The following is a 17,675-nucleotide window of genomic DNA, read 5'->3' on the forward strand; positions in this document are numbered from 1 at the left end:
TTTTTTTATTCACCTTGTTGAGTTTGATTTGTTATGTGACCACGCTCACAACTCAAAAGAAACAAACAAAGAAGAATCCCGCTACTTTGACTATTTCTACTATGGGTGACTCACTGAGGACCTGTAATGTCAGTCATTTGTCAAAGAGAATAAAGAATATATGCCCTTGAGTTGTTATATTATCTGTCCTACATGTGCTTGTGTTCAAATTAGGGCTAGGTTAAAAAAAAAAAAGAAAATCATTTAATCGATTTTCTTATCCATAGCCTGATATCGATACATAAAAAAATACATATATCCACAATTTAATAATGTATTTTTCCCCTATAAAATGTCCATTTTGGTTAGATCCATAGGCAAGTATTTTTGAATATATTAAAGATCACAAATGAGTTGTTTTCTGTATTTATTAAATTATGTACAAATACAAGACAGGGAAAATAGTACATCTCGACATGGTGTAAATGGCTTTGAGTGCATCTGATACAAATATACACTATGATCACTGAAAGGATTCACACAATATCAAGATACACACATTGAAGAATTTCAAGCATGATGTCCCTCTTTCATTGCGTGGGAATTTGCCGGCAAGCTTGCACAGCCAGGATGTGGCATCTTCGATCAATAACTTTCATATGGACCCAAAACACACACGTAAACCTTTTGACTGAGACTCAAAAGCCCACCAGATATAAAGTACAATCATGCAAGTCCCTGAGAGTTTTTTTTTTAACCTAATTCGACATCCAGTTTGTAAAGTTTTTTTTTTTTTTTTTGTCAAAACATTTGACCACACACTACCGAGTCAGAGAGGATCTCCTGGGATAGCTGGACCGGGTGTCTCCGGTCACAAGCAGTCTCTGCACAGCGCCACTTGGCCGTCTCGATAGTCTCTACAGGGACAAAGGCGCTGGTATTTGATGCTGGCACCTGCACAGCTGAACAGTAGCGGGTCTTGCTGCAGGCCACATTCTGCATGTTCTGCTGAGAAGGCGGGAAAGAGGTGATTCATCTCTGACTCCAGCCCGGCACATTGGAAGTCCAGCCTTGGAGACAAAGATGGAGGACACAGTGTACTTGGTAAGAATACAGAATTTTTTTTTTTTCAATCTAGTGATAAATTCCGTTTCGTCTTTGTCGATTAATATCATGCATGAGATTTTTATTTAGATTTTAAATGCATTTATTTTGGTATTACTGTGTGGCCGTGGTTATATATATTACAGTGTACTTTTTGTCAAATACTCCGGATATATAAAAAAAAAAAAAATTATACTAAAACTAATAGCAGATAAGCTAAAACAAACCATTTTATACAAAATAAAAACAAAAAAATATTAAAAAAACTATATAAAACAAACTAAATTTAAAAATAATATAATAAAAACAACTAATTATTATAAAAAAAAAAATCCCAAACAATTCTCACCACATGATATAATTTTGCGCTGTGTTACATTGAAATCCTGTACTGCTTGGTGGAAAGGTGGCTTAATTTATGCAAACGATTGGTACAATGCTGCGTCTTAAATTTAGATCAAAGCAAAAGCAAAAGAGTTCGCAGTAAAAAGCAGCACATCTTACGCATTAAAGGCTTCCTTAATGTTGATGAAACTATACAAGGCAGGTTCGCAGATTAAACCCGCATCCTGGCAGGCCTTCACACACGACTCGCCCTGCAGTGAAGCCAAGAGCTGCAGGGCACCGAGGGGGGGCCAGGATGTGTAGGAGGTGATGTTGGAGGCCCAAGTTAGGATGCTGGAGTTGGGCAGGAGCATGAAAGGAGCCAGTGGGCTGCCCTGCCATATCCTCGAAGCGTTTACTGGTGGAAACGGAGCTTCGGGGGAACAAAAGTCCTGCGGGTGCAGATGATATGATTCTGATCAGCCATTATATATGCATTACGGTAGTAACAGTGACATGCAAGTGGAGATAAATTCCACAAAATTGAGTGATGACAAATGGCATCTTTAGATGAGCATCTGGGCAACCGATAGGCGAAATCATACAACCACCATGACAACACAAAAGGTGCTTGACAGATCTGATAAGTGCTTGTCAAACTTCCAAGCAATAATACAAATGTGGTTATTCCGCTTAACAACAAATGAGAATTGAAAGCTGAACTACGCTCCAGTGAGAGCCCGGATTAGATTCCCTCCCTCTAGCTAGAGCTATTCATAAGACTCAGGTAATAACATTTTTCTGACATGTCCCTCTGGCCTCCAGCGCCGTTTATTAAAGTTCCTCCAGCACCCACAGGCAATAACTAGTCCTCCAATCTCCCTACGTCTCCTGTTCTACCATCCTTAAAACAAAAAGAGGCAGATGTTTTTTTTTTGTTTTTTTTTAAATCCAAACAACCAACCTTTAGGCATGCTCATTTAGATGATGAAATAGTCTGTGTATGCAAATTCATAGCTTCAGCGCAAAAGCAGAAATAATTGCATTGCTCTCCAACCATCTCCATTCATATAAGATAGAAAATATACGTACGCACGTGAGGTCATCATATTAGGTACACCTAATTTTGACACCATCCAATCAGATTCAACAGAGTTTTTTTGCGTGAATCTTCATAGCTTTGACATTTGATATAACAAAAAAATACGGCCTATATCAGGAGTGGCGTCGACTCTTGCGGACAGAGACTTTAATTAACGTATTAATTTTACCCACGGGAGCATGTTGCGTACCCAGACGCACCTGGTTCTGAATGTAGGCATGAACTCTTTCCAGCATGCCCTCGCAGGTGTATTCATACGGCAAAAAAGGTTCCACCTGCAAACACAGATGGGGAGCACAGCTGAAAGAACAGAGGATCCAGAGAGTGTTGTTTTTCTACAGAACCGAGCCAGCGTAATTACTGTCACTGAGCAAGGTAGTTAATCAACGCTGACATATTCATTAGCGTAATTGTGAAAGGCTTATATTGTTCCATGCGTTCGCATTAAAATCAATGACCTAATACATCACAGGGGACAGCTTTGGAATTTGATTTCATTATTTTAGTGATGACTTCATCAATATGTCAAAAAATGTAGATTAAAGAGACGGGGTCCCGAGTCCATCTTGGGGCGCTTATGAGCGTCGCCCGTCAGAGGCTGTCAATCACCGCCCGGCTTTTGATGGCATGTATATTGAAATTCAACATGAGAACACTGATCAATAGTTTGGCCTTTTTACGTATTTATTTATTTTTTTAATGGTTAGACTAGCTCAGAAGTGACAGGGAAGCACATTTGAGTTGGCCGTGTTTAAAAGCTCCTAAAAATTAATAGAAAATAAATATTAGAGTCATCATCAAGGTATCTCCATTCATCCATTCGAGTAGTTTGGTTTAAATGGCTCACGTGGGGCTTAACATTCTAATCAGGAAACACAAATATGGGTAAAGAGAGCATATATAACTAAAGCAGGTGTGGGAAAACTACGGCCCAGGGGCCACATGCGGCCCATTCGACGTTTTAATCCGGCCCGCCGAACTTGAAAATAATTAAAATAATAAACCTTGTTCATGTTTTATTTTCTAAATACTGTGGGGTTTTTTTTTTCTCCGATGAGGTGAGGTTACCAAAACACTCCATCCATCTGCTCCTGGTCCGGCCCCTCCGTCAAATTTTCGAACCGATTGTGGCCCACCAATCAAAAAGTTTGCCCACCCCTGAACTAAAGAATACAGCCTATTATATTTTTTTTTAAATCACATTTATTGGTGGTATTTAAACGAGTGCCCTATGAAATGTTGAATATAATTGTCAAACAAAGAATTCAATGTATTTCTGCAGGAAATCACTGGAGCTGCTATGATCCTTTCACACTGCGTGACAATTCTTACATGACGATGGCAGTATGGAATTTTAAAATAATATTTTATTAGTCATACAGAGAAAAAAATCACAACCTGCATCTATTAGTTAATGACAAGTACTGTATGTGCTGCGCTTCATCTTGTGGCTGATAACTTCCATTAGTATAGCGAGATGATCTATTGGGGGTGTTGTTGCAGTAAGGACCCTGCAGATGACATTTTGGCTTTATAGAGTTGTGTTAATGAAGTCCGGGCAGTCGTTTGGTTGCGCAGCCCTTTGACCTGTTGTTTTGGTTCTTGGAAAGGCTTTAGCCTCAGCAATTAGCCGATGGAGCCGGTGAAGCAATTACGCAGTTAGCCTCGTATTTCCCGCGGGAGTTCATACAGACCACGGCTGAAATTTATGTTCGAGGGTGTCAACAAGTTAGACATATTTCAATGCATTTCTTTCATTTTTTTTCTGTGAAAAATGTTGATGACTCAAAACATCGGATGGACTTATACGAGCACCTTGTTCAAATCACAGTACTAGCAGATAATACTTTGATTACAGGAATCGGGGGAGCGTAAAATACATCATAAGAAAATATGGCTTGCGTATAATACATGAGAGCATGTTATACCAGAAAAAAATTAAATAATTGAAAAGTCCATACAAGACTAAATTCACAAGACAAATGTCAATTTTCTAACTAGTTAGTTATATTTATAAGTAGGATTGATTTTTTTTTAATGGCATATTGAACATTCACTCATTTCTAAGAAAGGTTCGACTCCATATTGCATTTCAGCAGTTCAGTCCGTGACATTCTGCGAGGAAAATGGTTTATATTATGCAGTATGGAAAGCTAAAGCCTACTTTGTAGATGTGAATATGGCAAGTGAAGCTATGCTTTCTTCTTTGGAATTGGGCGCAATTCTGATACCACAGTTTGCATGCAGGGATGCTGTCAAGTGATTAGCAATGCAAAGTAGCAAGATACTCAGCAAAGAAATTTTCTATACCGTCTAATGCCGCGATGAAGAGCTCCGTTAAAAGGCTAACCGCTTCAAAGTGGGGCAAACATGAAAAAGAGAACACATTTCTCATTTTCTCATGATTTCGACTGTCAAAGATAATAATATGTGAGGGCCACGGATGTGTTGGATGAGTGTGGTAGCAGACATACGCTGAGCTTCATGATGTCACGGATGGCTGCATCAAACTCTTCGGAGTTATTGAAATCAACTGTAATGACATGAGGCCTGCCGATGTACTGCTCTGCATAGGGATGCTGAGAAGACACCTGTAAACAGGTACATAAAAAAAAAAGAGCTTTTGGATGCGGCTCAAGTAAAAATAACAATGATAACCAACCACTAAATGTGTAAAGAAAACATTGTAAACAAGAATTCATGTCCAGAGCCAATAAGTGCTGTCAAGCGATTAAATTTTTTAACTAATTAATCGCAAAAGAAATCTGTAATTAATTGTGATTAATCGCATTTTTTTCTACTACTATTTTTGGTGTAGCTTTCAACAGGTATTTATTTGAATAATATCTTGCATGCAATGCAAAATCACCAAATATGAAGTGTATTTTAAATCAAAGACTGTTCTAATAGCTTTCTTTGATCCTTGAATACGAGCTAAATGGAATCGTTCTTGCGGGAATGTTTCGTAGAAATAATTCACAAAACGTATAAAGTACATTTAGTTGTAAGCACCACACTCCAGCTGGATCCGTGTGCAAGGCCCAGTGGTAACTCAAGCAGGGTTTTGTACTGAAAATGATGTGCTAAAGATGTACAGCTAGCATGGTACAGTGTGTAAATTAGTCTTTGCAAGATATACAAATTAATTTTGAAGTAAACAAAACTAAGTTAACTGAGTTAAAATATTTAATCGTGTTATTGCTGTCAAGTGGTTAATTTTTTTAAACTAATTCATCGCAAAACAAATCCATGATTAATTGTGATTAATCACATGTTTCAACTCCTATTTTTTTGCAAAGCTTATAACAGATATTTACTTGACTAATATCTTGGAATTGATACAAAATCACCAAATATGAAGCAGATTTAATTCAAAGACTGTCCTAATAGCTTTCTTGGATTCTTGAATACGATCTAAATGGAGAAATCTTTGCCGACATTTATTTTCGAAACATTTCTCAAAACTGCCCACAAGCGCCACACTCCAGCAGTGTTGGTTTGCAAGGCCCAGTGGTTACTTAAACACAGTGTTTTGTTCTGAGACGTGCTAAAGACAGCTAATATGGCACAGTATTTGCAAAGTATGCAAATTATTTTTGAAGTAAATCAAACTGAGTTAACTGAGTTAAAATATTTAACTGAGTTTAAATCTTTTTGATCAAGCACCTGAGTTAATGCTTTAATTTTGACAGCCCTAATACATACATACATATATATATATATATATATATATATATACACATACACACACACACACACACACACACTTTTGTAACCTATAGCTCAAAAACTTGACATGATAGAAAAAAACTGACAGCGGCTGTCAGACCTAACTTGTGTTCCTCGGTGTAATAAGAAGATTTACAGTACATGCCTCCCTGGAAGTGGGCTTCCCTCTGAAGAAATCATGATTGAGAGAACTGTGAGGCGGGCTAAACTTGGGCTGCAGAAAGATGCAGCCGTTGGCGATGGCTTCCAAAGGAGCGGGGCCTTCATACGGGAAGCCAAATCCAATGAACAGCTTTTAAGGGGAGATGAATAATAGAAAAAAAAAGATGAGACCGGAAGCCATAAACAATGCCTTCATTTTCATTTCAAAGTTTCACCTTGGCCTTCCGAAGGAGCTGCTGGAGTTCCTGCTGAGGGAGAAGGCCATGATTCTTCACAAAGGCAGGCACCTCAGGGGGACGCTGTGTTTCATAGTACACTGTCCCATGGATCTCCATGTGGCGATGCAGGATGGACAGGAATGGTTCCTTACCCTTTTAAGGTAGATGACATTTTTGCAAAAACACAATAGGCGATAGAATATCATTAATTGAATTCAACTCCGGTCTTTACACTATCCAGACAAGAGGAAATGGCAAACACAAAATATCGATGCAACTTGGACGCCCTTGAACAGCAAGAACGGCTCTTACTCATTCAACAGTTCGTTTCAACAGAACTTTTGTGAGGTCATTTCTTTTTGATTTGTTAGTGGGCCTTGCTCACACTTTCCGATGGTAAACATTGGGGATGTTTGATACCACTTTTTTCAGACTGATACTAGTGCAAGTATTCACTCTGTCAGTACTCACTGAGAAGAGTACTGATAATTCTAGGACCTTTTATATGGACAATTTCCTCAAACACAATGTCATAGAAGTGTGAACCAAGACCTTTTTTTCTGTCGCCGATAAAATTGTATTGTACTGTAATGTATGATTATTCGCCGATGTGTCAATAAACTGCAACAAAAGATTTACTCAATGCCAGATTTGCTTTGCCTTAAGTATCGGTGGTTGGTAACAGCAGCCTCCATGAAGACTTGATACTGATAACTGGTATTGCTCATTTTGTTTACTTTTCTAAAAAAATAAAATAAAATATATTAAAATATATTAAAATATATTAAAATTAAATGAAATTAAATTAAATTAAATTAAATTAAATTAAATTAAATTAAATTAAATTAAATTAAATTAAATTAAATTAAATTAAATTAAATTAAATTAAATTAAATTAAATTAAATTCCTCCATACATACTGTACTATATTATTTGTGTGATTACTTAATGGTGTGTACAAAGATATTTTCCATAAGGTTTTATACCATCGTTAGTTCCTTATGCATTGACTGCAGATATAAACTTTCCCTCACGGCTGTAAAAATTAACAAAGACCCTCCCAACAGTACGTACACCACTGTTTAAAAGTTGAGCAAAACACCCAAAGGGTGGGCATGAAAGAAAAAAAAGTGTTATTGGATTGTAAGAGTAAAATGGAATTTCTGTCGCCTGACATAATTGTCCAGTTACTCCTATCTGGAAAAGGATGACCAAACTGCATTCTGATTTAAAGTTGAAAACTGATTCCTTGTAATGTCATGAATGATTTACTTAAGCTGTGTCTTCAAGTTATAAATCATTAAAAAATGCCATCTGAATGTAGCTCCACATTTTTCATTCTGAATGTCTCTGACAAAATGTAAGGGCGGGGGAAACACACATTTTTTTAATGGAGTGTTTCCCAGTCTTTAGTGAGCTAAGGCATCCATTTCACTTTAGAAAAATCTCCCAGCACTCTCTCAAACAAAAATGTCACAAAAAGTATAAATAATAAAATAAGGATGCTCTCAAAAAGCCTTTTCAACTCTCATCTGCTATTGTAGAATTTTTTAAAAAAATATTTGTTTTTTTTTATTTGCTTGGTGATATATTGGTATACTAAATTAAGTCATGTTGCAAGAAAGAGATAAGCTCATTTACTTACGTGAAGCTAGGAGCGTCAGTGGTCATGGTGGGGTGAAAAAGGGAAACATACATTCATAAGTGAGAAGCAAGACAAATTACCCTTGAAAATGTTAACTCTCATAGTGTAAGAAGAGCTGTCGCTGAACAAAGAACATTCTGGAGACACAATTGGAGAGAAGATAGCTTACTTCAAAGATACAGTAGAGGGAACTTGCCAAGAAAAAAAATTCATTAGTGACTCCAAAATAAATAAATAAAAGGTTCTTACAGCTTTGGACTTTACATTCCTGGCAGGGAAGACTTGCTCACTCAATGTAAGAACCTACTTTTGTATATTTGATACGGTCGTATAGGCAACATCATAGTGTTATCATGCCTGCCTCACAGTCAAAAAGTTACTGGTTCAAACCTGGTCGTCCCATATGTATTTTGCATATTTTCGAGTCAAGTGCTGCGTGAAGTGAATATTTGTACTTGGAGCAGATTGAAATATTATAATACTGTTGCATGTTCTACCCTATAACTGAGAAAGAGATCGAGAGGGAGAGAGAAAAAGTGATGGACGTGGTTGAGTGAAGAAGCAATTGAGAGCCAAACAAAGCCTTCTAAGTGGCTTTTATTTATTTATTTATGAAGTTAAAAAAATGCATTGAAGCATTGTTGTGGGTAAAAAATAGCATCTACTGGTGTTTATAATATAGATAATACTTCATTTAATAAGGTGAAGACCCGCGGCTATTAGTCTGAAGCGGCTATTGTATGTACACATCTGTTTTAATGGCTAAATGTAGCTGTTGTGGCTTTTAATCAGTTTTGTGGTCCGGAAATTACCGTAAGTGAATTTGAACAGGAAATTAACCAGCTAATGAGCTTTAAATAATGTTTAGAATTAGCATCTCGTCAAGCACTGACGCAATGAAGGACTGGTGAAATCCAAGGATGGAAGCACTTTAAAAGGACAAAGACAGACGGACGAGGGCGGAGGACGATTATTTTTATGAATAAGGACGGAGTGACAATGACGGAAGAGAGTCAAGGTCACGGAAGCGCAGTAACAAGTTTTAGAGAACATTAATAAGGGGAGTCCAGTGGCTTTTTGAGTAATATTTACCTTCCACATGTTGACCTCTTTGCCATAAACAACGGCCATGTTGTTCACTTTGCTTTTTTGGATGTTCAGTCTGACAGTATCATTCAGCTCCTCTGCCACAAAGCCCATAAAAGAGTTGTCTGGAGTGTGAGCTGCCAGAAGACAAATAACACAATTTAGGTTAGAGCACAAAACTAATTCCTTGGTTTGAAAAGAGAATATACGGAATGAAACATCATACAAGATCTCTTCGCAGGTACAATCAAATACAAGAGTTAAGTCAAAAAGTTACAATCAAACGTATATAGTCCGGGTGTTGATAATGTTCCGGCTTGTCAGTGTATACGATCCATCTCCACCCTTTCATTTTCTGTCCCGCTTGTCCTGTTCTGATATCAAGCAAAAGGACCCTGCATTGTTGGCCAGTCAATCACAACACATTCACACCTGCACTCAGTGACAACTGAATCCACAGCAACTCTGCTGTAATGAATCTGTCCATTACTTACCATTATATCACATACGGGCATTGGTGGGTCCTTGAGCAAGGCATCGTCCACACCACTCTGGCTCCATTTAGTATGCACCTCTTTTACGCTTGTTGCATACCTGCATTTGTGTGATTTGGGTTTTATGTGCAACACAAAGAATGTTTAAATTTCCCCTTGAGGATAATAAATAAAAGAAAGAAAGAAAGAAATTAGGGGAGTGAGTAACATGGAAACTTTTCTTGCTAATTTTGAATAGGCTGGAGGGGATAAAACAAAGTGGTTGCCAGCCAGTTATTCACAGAGTCACACCTGCGGACGCTTACGAGTCTTTAATGATCTAATATACCTGTTTATGAATACATGCAAACTGAACAGAATCCTGAACGGTTAATTAATCCTCTGATTGATTATTTTGCTCACTCCCATCTGTATTGCAGATTTGAACAAATGGGTGCCTATTTGGCGTGATTATGTGAGCGCGTAAGCGAGTGAGAGTGTAGCCAGGGAATTACTGGTGCAGTCGGCGGCTTGACGCATATGCGCAGAAGCAGCTGTTCTGAGTGACGCTCACAGCTCTGTGCCCTCAAGCTCAGCTCGCAGCAGTCCGACAACTCACAACAATTGGTACAGACCGTTACGTGTTTGCGGATGAGTGTGAGTAATCCATATCACACCTGTATTGTTTCACGTCAACAAAAATAGAAATATATCCACATACGGAACATGGTCATGTACTGTTGGCTGTTAAGGTTCCAGTAGCCCCAGTTGGTCCTGTAGCCATGTAGGGTGGCATATTCCTCGTGGTTGTATGCCGGCTCTGTGCCAAAAGTGTCAATCACACGGATGTGGCACCTGAGAAAAAAAATATGAAGTGGCGCTATAATAAGAATAAATAACTTGCCTGCTTTCAGATGCGCACACCTTGATGAATTGGATGACTAAAAATAAATATAGTGAGATATCTTTTTTTTTTCTGCCAGAGCAACTCAAAACAGTAAACACTTGAATTTTTTGATTTTTTGTTTTTGTGCACATTTAATCCATCATGCCAGTATGATACCAACTGCATCAAGGAGCAGTGAGGTTTGTAATTAACTGTAAAGTAGTCACACATCATCGCATCCTGTATTGAAATGGCAATACTTTGACAATTTGACAATTTAATCACGGATATGTTTTTATTTATGTAGAGCTTAACCTAAGGTTTCCCTCTTATGTTTATTTCGGAAAAACCACAAGCCAAGACTGATATAGCCACGTACATCTTTACATTTGTTGCTTCATTTTCTTTGATTAGGGCGTCAGAATTTTTCATCACTTGAAATGTTCCTTAAAAAAGCTCTGACAACAACAATAATAATATTGATAATATAAACAGAATGTTTGCCGCAAAATCCTTTTGTTCTATAGCTTGGATCAACAATGAAAGTCAATTCGATAAAATAGACAAAAGTATTAAATATCTGTGTTGCCATAGTAACTGGCTACAATTGCAATCCATTCAGCAGAATATGAGTCATTTTACAATGCTTATTAATGAGCATGGTCCTTGCACAGGAGTGCCCTTTGACTGATCACATAAAAGACAAATCTTTATGTGCCACTTAAATAAATCGGCACATATGACATTTACAATTCCAGTATTTGATCCTTAAAAGCCACTATTTTTAAGTGTGCTGAAATCTAATTACAGGTGCACTGTGCGTTTAATTTTAAATGGGCTAAAATAGCCACTTAGATCAGCAATAAACGCAAAATGATCACAGAGGGAAGGCTAAAATCAATTGCCGTAATCCAATTTGAGAAGATTTATCATTGCATTGACCGCATCCATAATTAGTGTCGGGCGTCGAGAGGGAATGTAACATACAGTAGCAATTAAGAAATAGTATCTCACTCTCTCTGGTGAGGAGAGTTAATCAGTCAGTTGAACTTGATACTGGATAGTTGCGGCTGGTCCTTTTTTGGAAGAGTCGAGTGAAATTTTTATTGAATGATTTTCCAATCGTGTTCTATTTAATTTGCAATAACAATATGTTAAGTTTCATTGAATTGGAAAGGTACTTTGTATTTACTCACCGTCACATGCAATGTACTTTGATTTATAATTAATTTACTCATCATATTTTTTTTTGTTGAATGTGTATAAATAAAATTGTAGAGACATATAGTTATGAGAGTTAACTCTAAATATACTCTAATAAATAACTCAACACTTATGTGAGATACTGCATATGAAGGTTGTTGAATACAGTTTTTTCTGTCTTTTCTGTTTCCTAAAAAAAAAAAAAAACGCAGTTATTATTATCCAACCATCTGCGCAGAGGTGGCGGAGCAACTTTTTGGCCTGTCGTTGATGCCCCCTTTGGTCCTTTTCATACCTGTTTTTAATTGCCCAAGTAGCAACCCTTCAACTTGTATTAAATTTTTGAGCAGCCACTTTGTTGGAAGTGCCCAAAATGCATAATGTTTTACCAGCCTTTTTTCCAAGAATTTTTGCGTTGAAATTTTTTTTCAATGCATTTGAAAGTGGATCAATTCTATGAGGATTTACGCTATCGATGGTCCGGACCGCTCTCTGTCAAAATTGAAACAAGAAAACAAGGCTTAGTTGGACACTTATCGAGAGATTTGCAGATGCATGCAAAGTATCTGGCTCAGTTTCAATAGTTGCAAGAAATCCAGTCACTAGTCCCACTGCGAGATCAATTTCCTGAACATTTGAAATCTTATTCATCAATAGAGGTAGGTAGCGCAAAGGACTAACTTGTGCTTCTTCAGTGACAGTCCCATGTGCTGCTTCATCTGCTGCAGGCCGTGGTAGTCTGTGTAGATGAGGTCAAAGGGCAGAGGGCCAGTCAGAGGGCAGCTTCCTCTCCCTGGCGGGACCCCCAAAAACCTGAAGACATGATATCAGTCCACAGTGCTGGAAAAAATGTTTCAGCCATAATGAACATAATATATGTCACTACAGTAATACCTTAATTTACAAGATAAATTAAGATATTGTTGATTATCCAAGTTGGATGTGTTCCTTTGAAGGGCGTGGCTTAGTGAGTGTGGTTCGAAGCTGGGGTCTGAAGTCTGAACGCGTGTTGGCGGCGTAGAGCAGCTCTTTGCGAGTGGTCTCATTTTGCGTTTGCGTGTCGGTTCCGTTCACACATTGGTGATTGTGGCTCTCCTTGCCCACATATGAGGGCCTCACATTACCTAAATTGCTCAGTTTTTTCCGAGTCAGAGTGGCTTGCAACTCAAATTTTGGCTCGCAACACCAGAAAAAAAAAAAAAACACCAAGCAATAGCCTGAAACTCCCAAAAGCCATAATCAGGCATGTGCAAAGCTTGACCCTCAAGCACCTACCCTTGTGTCCTAAATAAGAAAACATCACCTTCAGATGCTTTTTTTTTTTTCTTTATTCATCAATATTTACAAAAAAAATACCCACTTTGTTGTTAATCCCCCCAATAATATTTGATACTGGGATGGTGCGGGCTTATTTGCATTCTTGTGAGGATTCCGATCTGCAGCACACACACACACACATTTTCATATGCTCTTCCCCCACTTAGCTCTCATGCAGTGCTAATGGCAGTTTGTACAAAAATACTCTTCATGTACTCCTTTTTTTAAAATCTATTTTCCTATAAATTTTGCTACTCCATGTTACTCCAAATAATTCCTATATCTGCACTTTTATCCAGATCCTCACCAAACGTAATAGTTTCTACTCCCTCCAATTTTTAATGGAAATTCTTTTTAGATTTTTTTTTTTTGTATGTCTAAAAAAGTCGAAATGACTTCTGCGAAAAAGGGTCATTATAAAAACAAGCTCATGGTATAACCTATCTGGGAAGTGTGAGGATGTTTTGATGTAGAGATGAAACTAATAAACGCAACAAGGCGCCAAATAAATGGACAAGTTCCAAACAGCCATATGACATAAATATGAAGAAAAGAGAAAATGTCACTTCCCCGTGAGAATTTGCACAACCATGTTGTAATTTATTGAGAAGCGAAGAGACTCTACGTCGGTTGTCAGTAATCTTCGACCCATAAGTACCGGACATACATAAAAGAAGCATCAAAGCGGCTAATTCAGATTTTCCATCCATCCATCCATTGGAAAAACTTCATACGCATCTTTTTGATCCAGACGCTCAGCACTGATCAATGCGACTTTCTCACGGGAAGTGTGTGCGCGTGTGTGCGTGTAAGCGAGTATGAAATTGTTGTGCTTGATGTATAGATACAGACACACCGAGTGTTCAAACAGTAAGCATAAAAAAAAAAAAAAGAGCCCAATTGCGTTGTGAAGCGTGTCAGTGCTCTCAGGAAGATGACGGTGAGGCCGTTCAAGCGTACAAACACAGCGAACATGTCTCACAATAGGGGAGTCAGCCAATTTGTCCACACAGCTTGTTGGGGATCTCATCAGAGCGCACACACACACACACACGCACGCACACACACGCAATCTGTGTAACACTAACAGCACATTTTTGACAGAACACCAGGATGACTGCTTTCAAGCATTATTTCTGCTGAATGTGTCACGGTGCCTTCATGGTGCCTGTCACATCATGTAAAATGTCGCCTTCAGGAGCACGGCAGTGCTTTGTTTGCATGTGCATTGCAGAAATAACAAGACGTGAATGACACTTGGTAGCACACATAGAGATTTCAAGGGAAAAAAAAAACAAAGGCTATATTGTGGTCAGTTTCTTTACACTATGATAGAAAAATAAATAAGTAAATAGATCAGGGTCCACATTTTTAGAAGGTGCAAGACGTCTTGCCTTTGCTGTTATTTTTGTGCTTATAAAATGGTAGTTAATTTAAGCCTTTGCCAGGCTGAGCTTATTTTAAGGAAATAATTAGAAAAAATTAAGGTAATTAAACTCTATAAAAAAAATGATCTCAGTGAGTTTTTACTGATTATTTTTTTTCTGCTGCTCTGCGCACTGAAAGAACTCAGTCATATCAATCTGTTTTCAAAAAACAAAAAAAAAAAAGCCTCGAGTATGTTGTGTGTCAAGAGAAAAGACTAAAAACTGAAAAGATCAAGTTGCACTTGAGATAAAGAACATCAAGTATTTCGGCTGTTATTGCGAGGTAATATCATTCTGAAATAGCACTTTTAAAATCGGACAATTTCTTCTTTTTTTAAATTTATTTATTTATTTTTTTTAACAAACACATAATGACATCCCTAAAAAATCATCACATTTTTGCCGATTTTCTTTCAGCGTCACACAGTCGAGTTGTATACGATCAGAAAATATTTTTATATTATATATATATATTTATATTTATATTATATTTAATATTTTTTAGTAAAACAGTGAAATGTTCTTCTGTAATTCAAACCGTTATTGTTGTAAGTGTTGAGGGATCAAATAGGAAGTTTTTTCATTATTAATTATATATATATTTAATTAATTAGCTAATTAATTGGTTATCTGCATTTATTGCGCCAAAGAACAGAATCGGTCAAAAGAAAAAAAAAATCGGTCCGAATAATGTAATTTGTTCAACTATTTGTTCAGTGTTTTACAAGACAAAGACCAAGTTAGCTAAAATATGAGCGCAGGGAGTGGAAAAACTACTTTGCCCCAAGAATAAGCAGTACATACACAATGTATGATGTATTAATTATAAAATAGTTAAGACAGAGATGCATCACCTGAATTTGTCCATGACCTAGTTGAGTTGTGTATAATTTATATAATGTGAAGCATATCGGATCAGACACGTGCCTAATGCTGCATGCACTTCATTTAAGTCGAAATGGTCGTTCACCCAAACAACAAGCTGAACAGTTCAAAACGTTAGTCTGAGCAAAGCGTCACTATTTGGACATGGAACACAGTGAGCAGTACAACCTTGTGGCAGCTGCTCACTAAAAGGCATAATGAGCAGGAATGTGTCGGATAATGGCACTTTCTAAGCTGTTTCATCAAACAGAAGGTGCACACAAATACATTTCTGCACCTCACACAAGCAACATTTGCCCCTCTATGACGTGTGCTTCATCATCCCAAAAGATATTAATAGAGTTGCGGTAGCCCACTTTTTTTAAGGGACTGGATGACATCCTTTAAACTATAATCCTTTAAAATATATACGAAACATCAATCTGAGCCATCGGCCAATTAAAATCATCCCAACATGTCTTCTTAGTGCTCGCAGCTGAACGACATTAATGTAAAAGCTCATGTAGTATTACGGGAACTAAGAGTGAAGTGTTACGTGACATTGCTCCTTAGAGATCCACTGATGCTGCGAGAGGTGTAATTGGATATATGCAAATTTGGCAGGAAGTGATCGTAAAAGGATTAAAAGTGCAATGAAGACTTTGAAGGTACACGCATAACGCACACTAACATCTATTTGCCCCAAGAGAAATTACAGCGAGACCTTTGAATTTCCTAGTTACTCAAATGATGGAATTATTTTTTTCTGAATATGCACCTTTGCCTAGTTTCTCACAAAATTACATTTTGCGCACGTGGAAATATATTTTATGTCTTTATATAAATCTGTGAACTGTGTATGTTTTATTATGAACTGTTTTACGGTGATAAGTTGAATGCTATGAATTGGACATTCGCGGTGGCCTTGACCAGTGGACCATATATTGATGAATGATAGCAGTTACAGGAAATGTTATCCATTAGCTGACATACAATATGGGCTCAGTTAAGGTTGTAGAGATTCTATAGACATCAACGTTAAATCATCTGGGTGAGAAATCAAATTTTTTTGGAAGGAGGCGGGGTGAGGTTACTGCAGTGCCAAGTCAGCAACTCATTTGTATTCTCGTCATATTTCCATTTTCCCTCTCCTCTGGAGGCGCGCTGAGCGGCATTGCACATGAGCGCCTCATTTTCTGACGTTGGAAATTCATTCATTAAGTGTGACGTGTGAAAGATGTTTGACAATGGCATCAAGATAGATTGAAATGTTGGGTCTCATTGAAGTGTTCTCGAGAACAGATTTCTAGCACTTGTTTGATTTCGTATGAACACACCACAGAATTCTAAAAGTCTGGATATTATAATACTTCGTACGTTTAATGTCTTTGCTAGCTTTATTTATTAATGGTCAAAGACAAGAAATTCATAACGTCAATCAGGCCTTTTATTGCACCCTTAAATCTAAGTGATTTGTAAGATCAGGAATTGATGATCGTGATTATGATTAGAAATACTCATTATCATATCCAATACACTGTACTGTTTATTAATTGTCTATTTCAATTCGACGTCAATTCTGCCATGTTTTTTTTTTCCAACAAATGCCTACGCCACATTTTGGATTTCAACCAAATTTTCAAAAAACTATTCACTGAAACATTGAAGCAAAACTCAGTTTAGTAAGCATCAGACAATTAACTCTACATACATTTTGCATTATTTAGGGGCTTGGCAACACAAGTGTGATCTGAGACACCGTCAGTGGTGCCATGGGAAATGATCAAATATCATTTAATTTATTATTGAATTATTACTTCTAATGGTAAAATATAATGATTTAATTAATATAATTTGTGTCTATCCATCTATCTATCTATCTATCTATCTATCTATCTAGCTAGCTAGCTAGCTATCTAGCTAGCTATCTATGCCAACTTCAAATTGTGACCTATACAACAGTTAAACGCTATTCCGTAAGAGAGCAGAAGGTCACCTGTGTATCCAACTGTTGCCCTTCAACAGAATAAATCATGGTCGGGCAAATTAGATCAAAAATCAAAAATAAATAAATAAAGTGAGGTAATTTGACATCTACTAACAGTTGTTTGGGAGAGGGCTTATTTTGGTCATTACAAAAAAAAAAAAAAAAAAAG

The 17,675-nt window shown here is 37.3% G+C and overlaps 1 protein-coding gene across 1 annotated transcript in view; it reads right to left on the reverse strand.

The window, feature by feature from the left end:
* Positions 1 to 441: 441 nt before the first annotated feature.
* Positions 442 to 17,675, reverse strand: part of mgat5b (alpha-1,6-mannosylglycoprotein 6-beta-N-acetylglucosaminyltransferase B) — a 47,463-nt gene continuing 30,229 nt past the window's right edge. Inside the window, exons 9-17 of the mRNA XM_088317007.1 lie at positions 12,593 to 12,724; positions 10,544 to 10,677; positions 9,356 to 9,486; positions 6,616 to 6,771; positions 6,384 to 6,530; positions 4,984 to 5,100; positions 2,710 to 2,784; positions 1,588 to 1,859; positions 442 to 1,049 (exon numbers count right to left, since the gene is read on the reverse strand). Of these exons, the coding sequence (XP_088173133.1) occupies positions 851 to 1,049; positions 1,588 to 1,859; positions 2,710 to 2,784; positions 4,984 to 5,100; positions 6,384 to 6,530; positions 6,616 to 6,771; positions 9,356 to 9,486; positions 10,544 to 10,677; positions 12,593 to 12,724 (1,363 nt within the window). The 3' untranslated portion in view covers positions 442 to 850. The remainder of the gene's footprint in view (positions 1,050 to 1,587; positions 1,860 to 2,709; positions 2,785 to 4,983; positions 5,101 to 6,383; positions 6,531 to 6,615; positions 6,772 to 9,355; positions 9,487 to 10,543; positions 10,678 to 12,592; positions 12,725 to 17,675) is intronic.

This window comes from Idiotropiscis lumnitzeri, chromosome 15, assembly GCF_059441095.1.
Source record: "Idiotropiscis lumnitzeri isolate Australia: NSW breed Sydney's pygmy pipehorse chromosome 15, RoL_Ilum_1.0, whole genome shotgun sequence".
NCBI lineage: Eukaryota > Metazoa > Chordata > Actinopteri > Syngnathiformes > Syngnathidae > Idiotropiscis > Idiotropiscis lumnitzeri.